The sequence below is a fragment of the Cantharellus anzutake genome, assembly GCF_015039405.1.
Source record: "Cantharellus anzutake strain C23 chromosome Unknown EI90scaffold_42, whole genome shotgun sequence".
NCBI lineage: Eukaryota > Fungi > Basidiomycota > Agaricomycetes > Cantharellales > Hydnaceae > Cantharellus > Cantharellus anzutake.
The window spans coordinates 496,886-511,880 of record NW_024066992.1 but is presented as its reverse complement, the minus strand read 5'-3'; the positions used below and the strand labels follow the sequence as shown (position 1 = coordinate 511,880).

Below are 14,995 nucleotides of genomic sequence, written 5' to 3'. Positions count from 1 at the left end.
CCTTTGGAATAACACCCATCCTACGCCACTCTGCGCGCTATCTACTGCTAATGTGACTAGACCTTCGTCCGATTCTCTGTTTTCCTTACGTTCCACTTGTCTTGCTAATTCTAAACTTAATGGCCTTAAGGCTCCCGCGCCCAATGCTGCTTCCTTCAATATATCCATTGAGTCTTGTGCTTTGTCCGTCCATTGGAAGTCCTCATCGGCTCCCTTCCTTGTGTACATAGTCAACGGCTTAGCTATTTTAGCAAAATCTTGGATCCATCAGCGCACAACTCCAACGGTTCCTAGAAATCTGCGTACTTCCGAGACGCTCTGGCAACTTTCCCATTTAAGGATCTTGGATAGGGTACCGTGACTTATGGTTTGTCCGATTATGGACACATTTCTTCCTACTAATTGTAATTCGGGGGTTGCTAATACAAATTTCTTACCTGAAATAGTAACTCTGCTGATCTCAATTCTCGTTAGTAACTCGTGCAGCGATTGTGCATATTCCCAAACAAATCAGCGGATTTCGGGGTTCTCGGGGATGGTCTCTCCCTGGTACAGGGTTGGAGGTCCCTTGAGTGCGATGTCATCAACAAACACCCCCGCTCTGTCTGCCATTCCCTTTATTATATGATAAGATCTTCTACAAAATTCAATTACTGAGTTCATGAATCCCTGCAGGAGACATGTGAGCTGCTGCGGACCTAAGCTAAAACCATGAAAGCTGTCAAGTGACGGCTTTCAGGAGCTAACGTGCATGCATCATACCCAGAGTAAAGATCAGTGATCCCGTAAATTGAATGACCTGCAAATTGTTCTGTGAAGTCATCAACACACGGCAGCAAGCCGGCATCTTTGATGGTTTTGCTATTGAGCTTCTGTAGATCATGTACTAGTCTATAAGTGTTATCTTTCTTTTCTACTACGAATATTCTTGATCGGTATGCCGACTGTGACGGCTTGTATACATTTCCCTCTTGACGTTCCTTTATTAAGTCTACTATTTTCCCTTCCATTGCCAACGGGAATATTGGTTTCTCCTGCCATGGATCATGCTTAACTGTACATATCACATAGTCAGGAAAATATTCTCTATTAAACACTCCTCGTTCTTTACTAGAATAGGCAAAGGCATTTGGGTGCCTGCCTACTATATAAACCAAAAGATCAACCTCCGCGGTTCAGAGAAACCCTTTAGGTATAGTGTCTATCATGGCCTGGACTTGTTCGGGCGTAAACTTTTCGGTGTATTTAAAGTTCTCCGCCGATATTGGCGTAAATGGTATTGGCTCGATGTAGTCGATCACAATCTCTTTATATTGGGGAATTGGAGCGGTTGGATCCCCGACAGACACAGGCTTCTTTGTCTGATCTACCTGTTTGTACTTAGCTGCTTCTACCGCCCTCGCTATATCCTTGGCAGCTTCTCCAGCCTTGGTTGCTGTTAAACCTCGTGTTTCTAATAGCCAATGAATAAAATATTCAAATCCCCATACTGGTTCTAATCCCGTTAAATCCCATACTTGTTGTAATACTCCAAGATATTCTGTATTCCCTCCACTCTTTATTATTTCTGGATTTATCAAGTCATTGGCTGGCGTGATTAGCTTGGATTTCCCGCCAGTCCGAGTGACTCATATAACAGGTTGCCTATTCTAGGCACAGCTGGGATTTTATCTTCTTCCACTCGTTTTGAGCGAGTAATTTCCGATCCTTGTCCGTCTATTATTCCCTTGTATGGTACTTCAATGTTTAGATACGCCCTGCTAGATGAATAACATTGCATAGGCGCGGATTGTAGATTCCTATTGTCCGATACTCTTGCGACTACTACCTTAATTGAAGGTCCATCTTTTCTCCCTGCTACCCAGGCTTGAGCTACCATTCCCTCACCCGGTGTATATTCTATTTTCATTGTATGGTAGTTCATGAACGGTTGTCCTAATACTACCTTCCGTTCTCCTATGGTATCCCTGCTTGTAACGAAGAAGTTATGGTCAAATCTGACCCCTCCGATGCTGATGGGAGTCTCCCTGCATATTCCTAATAGACCAACGGGTGATCTGTTGATTCCTTTCACTTGAAATTTCCGGTACTTCGTAGTATCCATTGGTAGATTCAATTCCTTTTGAATATCCGTGGACATGAGGTTGAGTTCACTCCCAGTGTCCAGTAACATTTCTACTTCGAAGTTATTAATGTGTCCAGCAACTTTTCCCGAAGCCATGGCTACGAATTGTTGCTGCATTGATATTTGTTCATCCCGTCAGAACTCCTTGGGGATTTCACTTAATTGTACCGAATAATCTTCTGTATTGTCTGTATCATATTCTTCATCTTCAAATGATATCCATCTTACTTCCCAATTCCCTAGTATTTCCTCGGCATCTACTAGTTTATGGTGTGACTTAGTTGCTTCCTGTACTCGTTTGGCCAATGTAATAGATGACCCTAATACATCCCTCATGGTTAAACTAACTGGTTGGTGCATTATTTTCTCAAAGACATCCTCCATCTTGACGGATTCTTGGACGTCAGTAGAATACTTGAATTGTTTGGCCATTCTTGGTTTCTTGACAGCATTTGTCATTTCCACATCCTGGCTGACTGAAGGTCCGGGCAGATTCTTGGATGATTTCAGGACTATGGGGATCTCTTCCACGTCTTTTGATTTGCCCTTAACCTCTGGTATAGTAATTATTACTTCTGGCTTCATCCGCGCTTTGACGGGTCTCTTGATCGGATCAAATCTCTGCTTTTTGACAGCTTTATTACTTCGTATGCATTAGCCTTGTCTGTCGCTTCCGTTAATGAATTGGATTGGCCAAATTTGAATATGGGTTCTCCTCCCGTCATTAATTCTAAATGGGCTACCAAGCCGGATGGCTCTTTTCCCTTTCCTTTATCGGCTTTCAAGATCGCTTTTGCCATTCCTCCTTCTATTTCCCTGTTGGGCATTTCCAACCCATTCGTTCTAATTATCTGTCCGTCTTCGGTGTAACGTATCTTGCCGTTCCATAGCAATAATAACGTCTCCGGACAATTCTTGAGTCCGAATCTATGAGTATTTATTTGACCACACATCCAGCATGCCTTAGGTGGTCTGAATGACGGTCTCTGGTTAATATTTGTGAAAGTAGCCAGCTGAATTTCTAATCGCTTTAATTGTTCGGTGAGGCTGTCTACGTTGCTTTGGATGGAAGAGGATGGTGTTGACGGGATTATTCCTCAATACTCTTTATTAGAAAATTTCCCCCTTTCTACATCTGGGACCTTAGGTGTAGCTTCTTTCTCTTTGGGTCTGCTTTCGCGTACATTTTCTGTACTCTTACACTTATTCTTTTGTACTCTCAATACCGGGGGATCCAGTTTGGGATATAAATCCATGTCACTTTGGTCCGAATCATACCCGTCATCCGAGCCGACTTCCTCTTCATCCTCGGAATATTCTTCCTGATAAGCGTCATCTTCTAATAGAGTTCGTACTATAGATACTACTCTATCTAGGCTGGGGGGTGCTGTATATACCCAGCACTGTGTAACCTTTAGATCTTCTTTAACGAGCCCCCACAAGGTTGGCGGAAGTCCTCGGAAGAATCTATGGTTAATAATCTTTTCTGTGATTAAATCTTGTCTTAATAATGATTGGGCAATTATGATGAAAGATCTATGATACGCATCAAACTCTGAGCGATTATTAATGTTGCGCTTTCAATGAGAGAAGTCAACTAATGTCTTCATTGTATATTTCTTCCTATTGTCCGTGGCTCTATAGAGGTTTAACAATACTGCCTTAGCTCCTGCCCAGTCATTGTCCTGGATCTGCGGTAATGAGCTTATGACCTCTTCCGCTGGTCCTCTTGAGTATCTAATTATCCATCTACATTTCTCTTCTTCTGTTAATTGTGCCGATTCAGCTAGAGCTTCAAAATCTGATAAGAAATCTTCTATATCACTTCCCCAGAATGCGGGTGCATCCCGGGACCATTTTCTCGGCATCCGAGGTCCGTTCATTTCTGAATTAGTGATTTCCGATTCGGGTATTGTTCCTACCGATCCAAATTCAGAATCAGTTCCGTTGGTTGTGTTTATCTCAGCAATGTTTGTTTATTTGTTATAAGAATTCCTGTAGAGTTAGCTAGGTTTTATACACTACCCCTGTAAGGACCACCAATTTTGAAGGGGAGAACGAAGGAAGGTCAGTTGGGAGGTTCAAACGTGACCACCACCAAGTTAGTTAGGATGGGGAAGTGTACTAGTATTATTTGTTGTAAATATAGTACCAATCCGAGTGTTTTGGCTAATTCTATTTTTATGGGTTAGTCTAAAGTTTCTGGGAATTGACTTACAGATAAACCGAGCCCTGCGGAGCTGTTCCTTTATTGAAATTTCTTAATTTGTCTAGGTGTAATTCTGTGTAGCGTTGTTTAATTTGGAATTTAACTTGAATTAAATCTTCTACTTGGTGAAGTTTCAAAGATTCTACTCAGTTAATGGATTTGGATTGTGTCTGGAGTGTCCCTTTTTGTCTTATTTTATTGCTTGTTTTAACAGTAGCAAAACAACTGTTTTGTGTTTACACTTTGAAATCTGGAGTGTTAACCAGCTCTCCTGTTGAAATATCTACTTAATATTTCTCTCCTTAATTGCTGCCTTTTACTACAGTGGCAATCTTAACTGTATATCACTTTTTCGCACTGGAGTGACAACCAGAAATGCTTGAGAAAAATAATACTCTATTTTCTTACTTCTCTGAGGGGGGCAAAAAGTCACAGAAAGGGTCTCCCTTTTATACTCCTTGGGTCGCCTTCCTTTTTCACGCTCTACCTCGTATTTACAGGATTTATTTACAGTGTATTTTTCTCAAACTGAATAAAAAATGAAATTTTCACACTATAGTTCTACTGCACTGAACTGCGCTGAACTGCGGCTCTACTGTGGTCAGACTGCGCCTAGAATCCTTATTGTCCTTCCTTGCCTAAGCTATTTTAATGGTTAATTAGAACTTGACTGCGCTGCATTTGTCACAGTTTCCTATTTCAAATTCCTCATATTTACCATTAAATTCGCTATGACTCGGTGATTCTGAATTCAAACTTCGCATTACTATGCATACGGCTGCGCTGAGACCCTCAGCTGATTTATTCCATTTTTATTCAGTGACATTTAGTTAAAATGAGACTTGAAATGGTAAATGAGTGAATTGTTCAGGTTTAAAACCGAAAGAAAAAGTTGCTAGTAGTCAAGAATTACTCAAATGAATGTATTATAGCTCTCCACTTCATTAGAATATTGTTCCCTAAAATTCCCACCATGGTCTGTCATAGTTTAGTGGTTTTTGTGGATTTCGTTCATCTTCCCTGATTCCCCCTTGTATTATCACATCCTAATCCTCCATATGTATTGTTCATTGTTATAGTAGGTCGTCCTTGAAGATTTCATATTTTTATGTATTTTATTTAGGGCTCTGGACCTCTTGAAGCTGTCTTCCCGCGCATTATCAGGTTTCTAACTTCATGTCCTTGTATCTCATTCATTTCTGGATGGTTTCTCACGTTCTTGGTATCATAAATTTTCATTTATTCCCACCTTTCCAATGGTACTAAAGTTGTGTTCTGTTTCCTGGTATTCGTCGAGTTAGCAAAAGTTTGCGCACACATTTGGTAATCACGTGCATCATTCCCATAGTCATTCATATGCAGGCGCTGTTTCTGTTTAATTGTTCGGGATTTATGATATGCGCAGGTGTTTATATCTTTCATATGGGCTTCTGTGATTTATTTCAGATTTTTCCCTCATGATCTAAGGTTGTTTTGCACTTTCTGTGCTTTGTTTTGACCAGGCTCTTCCTTATTTGGATGGAAATTGGTCTTCGTGATCTGCCAAAGTGCGGATCTCGGTTCCAACAGCCGGTTCCCTTCGCATTGCCACCCTCACGTGTCATTAAACATGATGCAGATTTCTATATTCCCGTCATGGGTATAACTTCACAACGGCGGGACCGTTTGGGCTGAAAATTTGCATAACTATAATTCCCTATTTTTCATAATTTCCGTGTAAATTTCGTTGTATGTTTCAATTATGGATACTTCATAAACATCGTCTTTTCCCTGAGCTCGGGCTTTTGATGTCGCTATTCCTGTTATTGGATATCTCACTAATGCATAATCCTTTTATTATGAAAATTTGGGTGGATTAAGATTAGATCCCTTCCTTTCTAATGGGCCATCAAGCTCGTCTCGGTCGTTACTGGTTAGTCTTCACGCTTGCTTTTTAAACGTTGTCCTCGTTTTGCAGGAGTTTTAGTCATATCTCCATCGTTTATGGGTAGTTTTCCCTGTAATTACTTTCATTGGGTCCGTTTGGGGGACATCTACATTTCCTATTATAAACACGACTTTGAATTTTGCATTAGTTCCTGAGGACTCCTTGTTCCGTGGTACTTCCATCCTTGGCTAGTGTGCAGATGTGGGAAAGTAGTTTCCGTGGAGGTTCTCTGATTGTTTCTATAGTCAAATCTTGGTCTATTGTCCTTTAATATTTGCTATAAATTCCCCCGAGAATTCCGTCTTGTTGATGCTAAGCTTGAAGTATTTTTGCTAATTTTCTTTCTTTCAATTTATCGCATATAGTCATAATAATTCGTAAAAATTCGTAAAAATTCATTAAAATTCAGGTCCTTCTATTTTCTCATATCTACTTGTCGTATGGGGTTTTGTGATTTATCTGGCATATTTCCATAATGGGTTTCCATAGTGTGACCGTTATTTCTCCTACAACGCCGAGGCTCCAAACTTCTTATGGGCTGATGCTTTCGCCATGGTGAAGGAGAGAACAAAGGAAGGTCAGTTGGTAGGTTCAAACGAGACCACCACCAAGCTGTTCCCTGGTTCTTTAGTTAGGATGGGGAAGTGTACTAGTATTATTTGTTGTAATTATAGTACCAATCTGAGTGTTTTGGCTAATTCTTATGGGTTAGTCTAAAAGTTTCTGAGAATTGACTTACAGATAAACAAAGCCCTGCGGAGCTGTTCCTCTATTGTAATTTCTCAATTTGCCTGGGTGTAATACTGTGTAGGATCGTTAAATTTGGATTTTAACTTGAATTAAATCTTTTACTTGGTGAATTTTCAAAGATTCTACTCAGTTAATGGGTATAGATCGTGTCTGTAGTGTCCCTTGACCTTGTCTTATTTTTATCTTATTTTTATTGCTTGTTTTAACAGTAGCAAAATAACTGTTTTGTGTTTACACTTTGAAATCTGGAGTGTTAACCAGCTCTCCTGTTGAAATATTTACTTAATATTCCTCTCCCTAATTGCTGCCTTTTACTACAGTGGCAATCTTAACTGTATATCACTTTTTCGCACTGGAGTGATAACCAGAAATGCTTGAGAAAAATAATACTCTATTTTCTTACTTCTCTGAGGGGGGTGAAAAGTCGCAGAAAAGGTCTCCCTTCTATACTCCTTGGGTTGCCTTCCTTTTTCACGCTCTACCTCGTATTTACAGGATTTATTTACAGTGTATTTTCCTCAAACTGAATAAAAAATGAATTTTTCATGCTATAGTTCTACTGTGCTCAGCTGCGCTGAACTGCGGCTCTACTGTGGTCAGACTGCGCCTAGAATCCTTATTGTCCTTCCTTGCCTAAGCTATTTTAATGGTTCAATTAGAACTTGACTGTGCTGCATTTGTCACAGTTTTCTATTTCAAATTCCTCTTATTTACCATTTAGTTTGCTATGACTCAGTCATTCTGAATTCAAACCTCACATTGCTATGTGTACGGCTGCGCTGAGACCTTCAGCTGATTTATTCTATTTTTATCCAGTAACATTTAGTTGAAATGAGACTTGAAATGATAAATGAGTGAATTATTCAGGTTTAGAACCGAAAGAAAAAGTTGCTAGTAGTCAATAATTGTTCAAACGAATGTGTTATAACTCTCTGCTTCATTAGTATATCGTTCCCTAAAATTCCTGCCATGGTCCATCATAGTTTAGTGGATTTCGTGGATTTCATCCCTCTCCCCTGATTCCCCTTTGTATTATTGCATCCTAGTCCTTCATATGTATTGGTCGTTGTTATAGTAGGTCGTCCTCCAAGATATCATATTTTTATGTATTTTATTTGGGGCTCTGGACCTCTTGAAGCTGTCTTCCCTCGCGTTTTCAGGTTTCTAACTTCATGTCCTTGTATCTCATTCATTTCTGAATAGGTTTTCACGTTCTCGGCATCATAAATTTTCATTTATTCCCACCTTTCCAATGGTACTAAAGTTGTATTCTATTTCTTGGTATTTGTCGAGTTAGCAAAAGTTCGCGCACGCATTTGGTAATCACATGCATCATTCCCGTAGTCATTCGTATGCAGGCGCCGTTTCTGTTTAATTTTTCGGAATTTATTGTATGCGCAGGTGTTTGTATCCTTAATATAGGCTCCCATGATTTATTTCAGATTTTTCCCTCATGTTCTAAGGTGTTTTTGTACTTTCCATGCTTTGTTTTGACCAGGGTCTTCCTTATTTGGACAGAAGTTGGTCTTCGCAATCTGCCGGAGTGCAGATCTCGGTTCCAACAGCTGGTTCCCTTTGCATCACCACCCTCACGTGTCTTTAAGCATGATGTGGATTTCTATATTCCTGTCATTGGTGTAACTTCACATCGGCTGGACCGTTTGGACTGAAACTTTGCATAACTATAGTTTCTTATTTATCATAATTTCCGTGTAAATTTCGTTGTGTGTTTTAAATATGGATCCTACGTGAACATCAGACTCGTACCCAGTCTGAGGAGCTCCGTGGACGCGCAAAATAATAGCTTTTTTACGCAATGTAAATAAACGTTCTCACGCTAAATCGTTATTCTCACGTTTTGCTTCCGCCATTAAAGTCACGTTCTGTACTCAATACAAAAAATCACATGGTACGGAGTTAAAGACATAGCCGATCACCTACTCCGAAACTTGCCCGCGACACTTTGCTCCTCAGACTGGGGCAAAATGTAGTATGGCAGTGCTACGGCACTTTCCGTCCCAAAGTTTCCTGCACTAATCCTTGGCCCAATTAGGCACCCTCCCCCGCCCTCCATGTCTGCGTCCCCTCTGACTGCAACCGACCTGATATTACGCGCGCAGGAGATCCTGAGGTGCATATCTGCTCAGGGGATGATGGTGACCATGTTTATATCAGTACTACTCACCTATAAGCACTTCCTTGACGAAAAAATTGAACTGGAATCCACAATACTGCTTGCACATACTCGCAACACACGTGCAGAGGCTGCAGTTTTACATCAGTTTGTGTTAGATACATCTACATCGGTTTACAGTCAGGAAGTCCAGGATCTCATAGGGACAGAGAGTAGTCTGCGCATGAGTGCATATAAGGCACGCGTGGATCAACTGGAAGCCGGGCGGTGAAGTAGGTTGAAAGAGTTATTCCAAGCCAAATCGCCAGCCGTTTGGGGCCTTTGCCGCCGACTATTGGATGTAAATGGGGCTTCAGGGTTATGCAGGAGAGCTAGACCTGTCCCAGTACCAACCGATTTTGCCGATGATGAAACCCAAGATGCTGTATCTGGGGGGAAAGCATGCAAGGGCACATCCGGAGAAAGAAATCATGCACTTCTTGACACAGTAAGCACTTCAACAATTGGCATGAACATGAAACAACAAGACTTACCGTGATCATAGAAAGGAGCTGTAATCATATCAATACTACTCCATAGTTCCAATGAGCATTGCAATGCGATGCAAGCCAAAAATGCATTCTATCTTACTGCAAGCCAAGCATCCAAATCAGTCCGAGAATGGGCAGTGCATGCGGGCCTCTCAGTCTCACCAAAGTCCACCGAAAACATTCGGAACTCGTTAGTGAAGACTCAGAAGATTATGAACTTGGAACTTGGACGTACTAGGGTACTCAATCTGGCATATGACAATTGCGACTTCAAATTCGGAGTTGGTCAGTCAACGGATCTCAATGAACGTACCTTTGAGAGTATCACCACTGGCGTGTTCCTCAATCCCCCTAGTCAAGTGCTCCCGGAGCATCTTGAGTATGCCGAAATGATCTGGGAACGTCACAACAATAACCCGGACGCAACAAACCCATACCCTCCCATGACTCTATCCGATGTTATCCCAACATCACCCACTATCCAGAACCTCATAAAACATTGTCAGTGGCACATCAAAGCCATACTCATAGACGAATACTTCCCTGAAATGCGCTCGAACCTTGGGCAACCATGTTCAACATTTAAACTGAGCCCGGAAAAGACAACATACTCAACAGCGAAAGCAATGTATGCGAAGGCATCAACAATCGATGGAAACATCCAAGCTCTTCTGTCGCTGCTGGAACAGAGTGGGATTATGGACGCTGCAACATATGAAAAGTACATGATCTTGGTTCATGGCGATCTCGGGTCATTGGAGAAAATTGAGACCATCTTGCAGTCACGATGCATCGAAGAGGATGTTTTGGAGCGTATGCATTATCTGCTACCGATACCTGGGCTATTTCACGTTAGAATGGCATGTGTGGATGCTATTAATAGGATTCACACAATGGGACACAACTTACGCAATGATCCAAATGGCCTCTACAAAAAACTCGCCCATCTCTTCCCCAATGACGTTGCAAAACTCAACAAAAGCATTCCCCCCTTCCGTATGATGAACGATGGAATAATGTTCATCACAAAGACCACGATCCTCGATGCTTGGACAGAGAACGTCGGTGGAGACCTTCGGAATTACGTAGAAAGCAAACCTGATTGGGAGGACATTGAGAGAAGGGCAAAGACCATTGTGTCTGCATATTTCGAAACAGACACAATATCATCTGATCAAAGACGTAACAAGGAGTGTGACGAGCGATGGATGAACCAGGTCCTATTCAATTGCGATACCATGTATTACCGAATCCTCGTTCATGCAGTGAACTATGGAATGGTTGATATCATCGTCGATGTCCTCTCATTCTGGGTGCCGGTGTTTCAGGCCTGTGGAAAACACAAATATGCGAAACTGTTAGAACTGGGCGGGAACAGACGACTCCGGAGTGGAATCGGAGACTTAGCGTGGAGGGACCTTGGCCTCAGCGACTCAAGCGGAGCGCTGTGCCATTGCTGTTTGTCCATTTGGTCCTTAATTTCACAGTAGGTGAGCAGGAAGTCTCTTGGGGGCATTTCAGGTCGATTTCGGACTAAACCAAAATGAGTATGTACAAGCGCCGATATATATAATGGAAGGGGCAAAAGCACAAGGAGAACAAAGGGTAACCGAATCGGAACGAAGACGTCCGAACGGGAACAAAGGGTAGAAGAAGCGGAGTGGTACCGAAGGTCATAAGGCAGGACCTGTGATACGTCCGAAAGGAGGTAGGGAGGGCGAGGCCCAGAGGGGCAGGAGGATGAGGGGAAGTGGGGATGATGACTAACTGGCTAGAATAGGAAGAAGCAGTAGTCCAAATAGGGGTGATGGGAAAATGCGAGAAATACATTACAAGCGGCGAGAGTGCCGAAGGCAGTCCGCGAAGCTTGGGGGTTGCGGAGCTTACGGAGGTTACGGAGGCGGGGTTGAAAGTCCGAGGGATATTGGCAATGGTGTTTACATAGTATGAGGTCACCAATGCAATGGACTAAGACCGAGGTGGAGTCATAGTCCGAGGTAGGGACTATGACGGAGGCTCGGAGTAAGGTACGAGCGGTGTCCGAGTGCGAAGTACGGAACAGTGGTGGAAGGTCGTAACTTGGCGGAAGGGTGGCGGAGGAGTAACAGAGGGAGGAGAGAGGGGAAAGGTAAGGGAGAAGGAGTGGCAGGAAGGAGAGTAGTCAGGTCCGAAGGTGAGTATCGGAGCAGACGGGGGAAGTGTAGGAGGATGACGGGAGGGTGGAGGTGTTGTGAAGGGGGAGCGGAGTAGTAGGAGGGTGGCGAGAGGGGCAGTGTTCGGTCCGAGATGAGTATCGGAGCGGACGGAGATAGGGTCGGGGAGGTAAGGAGGAGGTGTGTTGCCAGGACCGAGGGTGAGTATCGGAACGGCAGCGGTAGGTTATGACTCCGGAGGTGAAGAGGGTGGAGGTCCGGAAGTCGGGTCGGGGTCGGGTATGCACGGATATGACAGAAACACTTATCCAAGTTCATATTTCAACTTAGGCAACTTCCCGATCCATTAAGAGATGCCGTGATGAGGTGTTGGTTGTGCTGTCCATCTGGAAAGGAGGGTGGATTTCGAGCAATTGACTGGCTTGTGGAACTAATGAACCTATATACAAAGGTGTGGCGGATGTTAATCAGTGATGACAAATATTAACATTGAAGCACAGGTCATGTATGGTGGCTCTGGTTCTGGAAGGACAATCAACTATGTGATTAGTCAATCATCAATCATTAATGCATACCGTCAGTGCATCGAAGACATTGAGCACGATTTTCACATACCGGAGAAAATGCTCCATCATGCAGCTCCTGACATCCAATCTAGGCTGGATGGTTTAAAAAGGACCCTTCGTGAGCTCCGGCCACACAGGTACGAGAGAGGGCGGAAGGTACCTTACTTCATAGAGGATTACTTTCAGAAGGGGTGCAAGCAATATTTGAGGGGAACGATGTGGAGTTCTGTTAACATGGATAACGAAGAAAATGATGAGGGACCTGAAATAGAAGCCATTGATCTGGGAGCGTAAACCTCAGTGGCGCAACACCGATGTCGAGGGCGGTACAGCATTCTCCTTGTCTTTACATTTTGTCCCTACAAGAAAAAAGGCTGATCTATCTTATTGACACATCAACGGTACAAAACTACTCACGAGTATGACCTGTTCGCCCACATGTACCACACGGTGCAGAGCATGTTCGAGCTAGGGCGCAAATGCATTTGTACTGCATGGAAAGTAACATAAAACGTACCATTGTGACCACGGGTTCAACAGTTTGAGCATGTGCTGATTCGAGAATTTTCGACAGCTTGGGATGCATTTTGAGCGATGGTGGGTGATTCAGGGGGGAGTGGAAATATCTTGTGCACAATGTCGAGTAATTCCAAAGCATAGCGTTCGCGATATACCCAATCAACAAGTTGAATGAACTTCTCGCAACATGTTAGCTTGTTCAGATGTGCGAGATAGATGATGTCGTCAATTACATCATCTGGGAGAATGAGCCAGTCTCCCACCCACATATCATCATGGCGGTCAGGGTGAGCGCGGGCAAATTCCTCCTTTCTCCACTCATAAAGTGCCTTGTCAAGAGCAGTCGACTGGGCATCATCCTTCTCGTATTTGGACTTGGGTCCGACATGCTGTGGGTTCCACTTACTGGGAAGTGGTTCAACTTCGGCATCAAACATCCCTGATGTGTGTCCAGGACTGTGTAGGTCACAGCAACTTGTCGACTTGCGTGGATCACACCATTTGCAACAGCCGCGTGGCGTCCCTGGTGGGGATTTCAGGGTGGGAAAGCTGGGAAGGTAATTCAAACTCACTTGTGTGGGTATTACCGAAATATATGTCGAACACTAACCTACGGCAACCCCTCCTAGGATCACCATCTGGCAGCAGGTCAGCATTGATAAATGCATCAAGACCTGGGTCAATATTCTTGCAGTCTGCTGGCCCCCTCTTCGCCTTCACCATTCTTGGTTTATTCCGTGTTGACACATGAACGCCACTGTCTTCAACATGCTCCACAGATGGCTCTATCACCTCATCATCAATAGCGTTGGGTTGATTGTGATCTACCGCTCAAATGTGAGTCTGCCCAACAAACCTCGTTATCGTGGGAAGGACTCACCAATGGCATCCATGCATTCTATCCCATCGGTGGCGCTATTCCCACCCTCCATTGCCTTACACACCACATCAAAATCGATATCCGGAAACTCATCCCACATTTCATCCTCCGATACACTGGATGTTTCCAAATCACAATGCCCCTCATCAGGGTGATCATTGTCGCTTGACGGCCAAACATCCTCTCGCAATGGCAGCATCGGATCTGGTTGATGAAGATCAAGCAGATATTCGTCAAATTCATTGTTAGATGGGGCAACTTCGTGGGCATCCACGTGATTAACCATGGTAAGCAGTTGCCTTGTTCGCTTCCTTGGCTGGTCATCTGTGCTTGTGATTTTCTGCATAGTGGCTTTACGTTTTTTCCGTTTGGCCATCTTCTTTGCCCTCCCTTCTCGCTCAAGGCGGGTTTCTTCGAAATAATCTCGTGGTGCAAGAAGGATGACAATACCACTCATGTCCGGGTCCCTTGCTGCACGACCAAAGCGCTGTGCAAGCGTACTCAAGTTGTCAGGCGGGCCAAATTGGACGAGTCTTGCGATATTTGGTAAGTCAAAACCCTTTGTTTTACTGTCAGTGTGGGTATCGCATGTGGAGTGCTGCACTTACCAACCCCAAGGATTCTGTGGCGGTTATTCCAATAAGTCTTCCATCCCTAAACATTTCAACTGCTTGCTGTTTGTGTTTATCCGACATCCCTGAGTGGACCCAAATTATCCTCTTCTTTAGTGACCCGTCCACTCGAGACCGGAGGTAAGTAGCACTCCGTTCTGCATCATTTCGAGAATTGCAGTAAACAAAGAATGGCACTGGCATGACAGGGTCGGATTCTTTGAGTCCCAACGGCACAAGGAACGCAAGATCTTTGCAGGATTCTCTACTGTACTGCATTGGCCGTACACAGTAATGTAAGTTTGGACGATCATTTGAACAGCGGATCCACTTTGTATAATCCCCACCCTGCGTAGTATGATATGGATCCATATTAATGGTGGAAAGTACCTTGCTGCAAGTACGTGCATCGAGGGTTGCGGATGTAAGGTACCATTGGCATCGGGATTGAAGGTATGCATACAATGAGTGAAGATCCGCATATTTAGAACGGAAGGACAGCCACTGTGTAACGCAGTGTGCCTCATCAACTATGATTCAGCTGATTTGAGAAACAAATTTTGCACTCCTCCAAAGTAGCTTCAAGAGTTC

The 14,995-nt window shown here is 43.4% G+C and overlaps 4 protein-coding genes across 4 annotated transcripts; 3 read left to right on the top strand and 1 right to left on the bottom strand.

The window, feature by feature from the left end:
• Positions 1-9,689: 9,689 nt before the first annotated feature.
• EI90DRAFT_2862056 (uncharacterized protein) lies at positions 9,690-10,094 on the top strand (the record flags this gene model as incomplete). Its single annotated transcript, XM_039053810.1, has 1 exon — positions 9,690-10,094. A coding segment is annotated over one exon (405 nt), but the record flags the coding sequence as incomplete, so codon positions are not given.
• A 306-nt stretch (positions 10,095-10,400) lies between these two features.
• EI90DRAFT_2928892 (uncharacterized protein) lies at positions 10,401-11,165 on the top strand (the record flags this gene model as incomplete). The annotated part of the gene is made up of 1 exon (XM_039054976.1): positions 10,401-11,165. One exon carries the CDS (start codon positions 10,401-10,403, stop codon positions 11,163-11,165), a length of 765 nt encoding a protein of 254 aa, XP_038913417.1.
• Positions 11,166-12,201: 1,036 nt separating this feature from the next.
• EI90DRAFT_2861084 (uncharacterized protein) lies at positions 12,202-12,571 on the top strand (the record flags this gene model as incomplete). Its single annotated transcript, XM_039053800.1, has 2 exons — positions 12,202-12,279; positions 12,329-12,571. Coding segments are annotated over 2 exons (321 nt in total), but the record flags the coding sequence as incomplete, so codon positions are not given.
• Positions 12,572-12,927: 356 nt separating this feature from the next.
• EI90DRAFT_3127296 (uncharacterized protein) lies at positions 12,928-14,608 on the bottom strand (the record flags this gene model as incomplete). The annotated part of the gene is made up of 4 exons (XM_039063999.1): positions 12,928-13,436; positions 13,486-13,737; positions 13,794-14,352; positions 14,402-14,608. The coding sequence occupies 4 exons, from the start codon at positions 14,606-14,608 to the stop codon at positions 12,928-12,930; spliced, it is 1,527 nt and encodes a 508-aa protein (XP_038913415.1).
• Between the last annotated feature and the right edge of the window lie 387 nt (positions 14,609-14,995).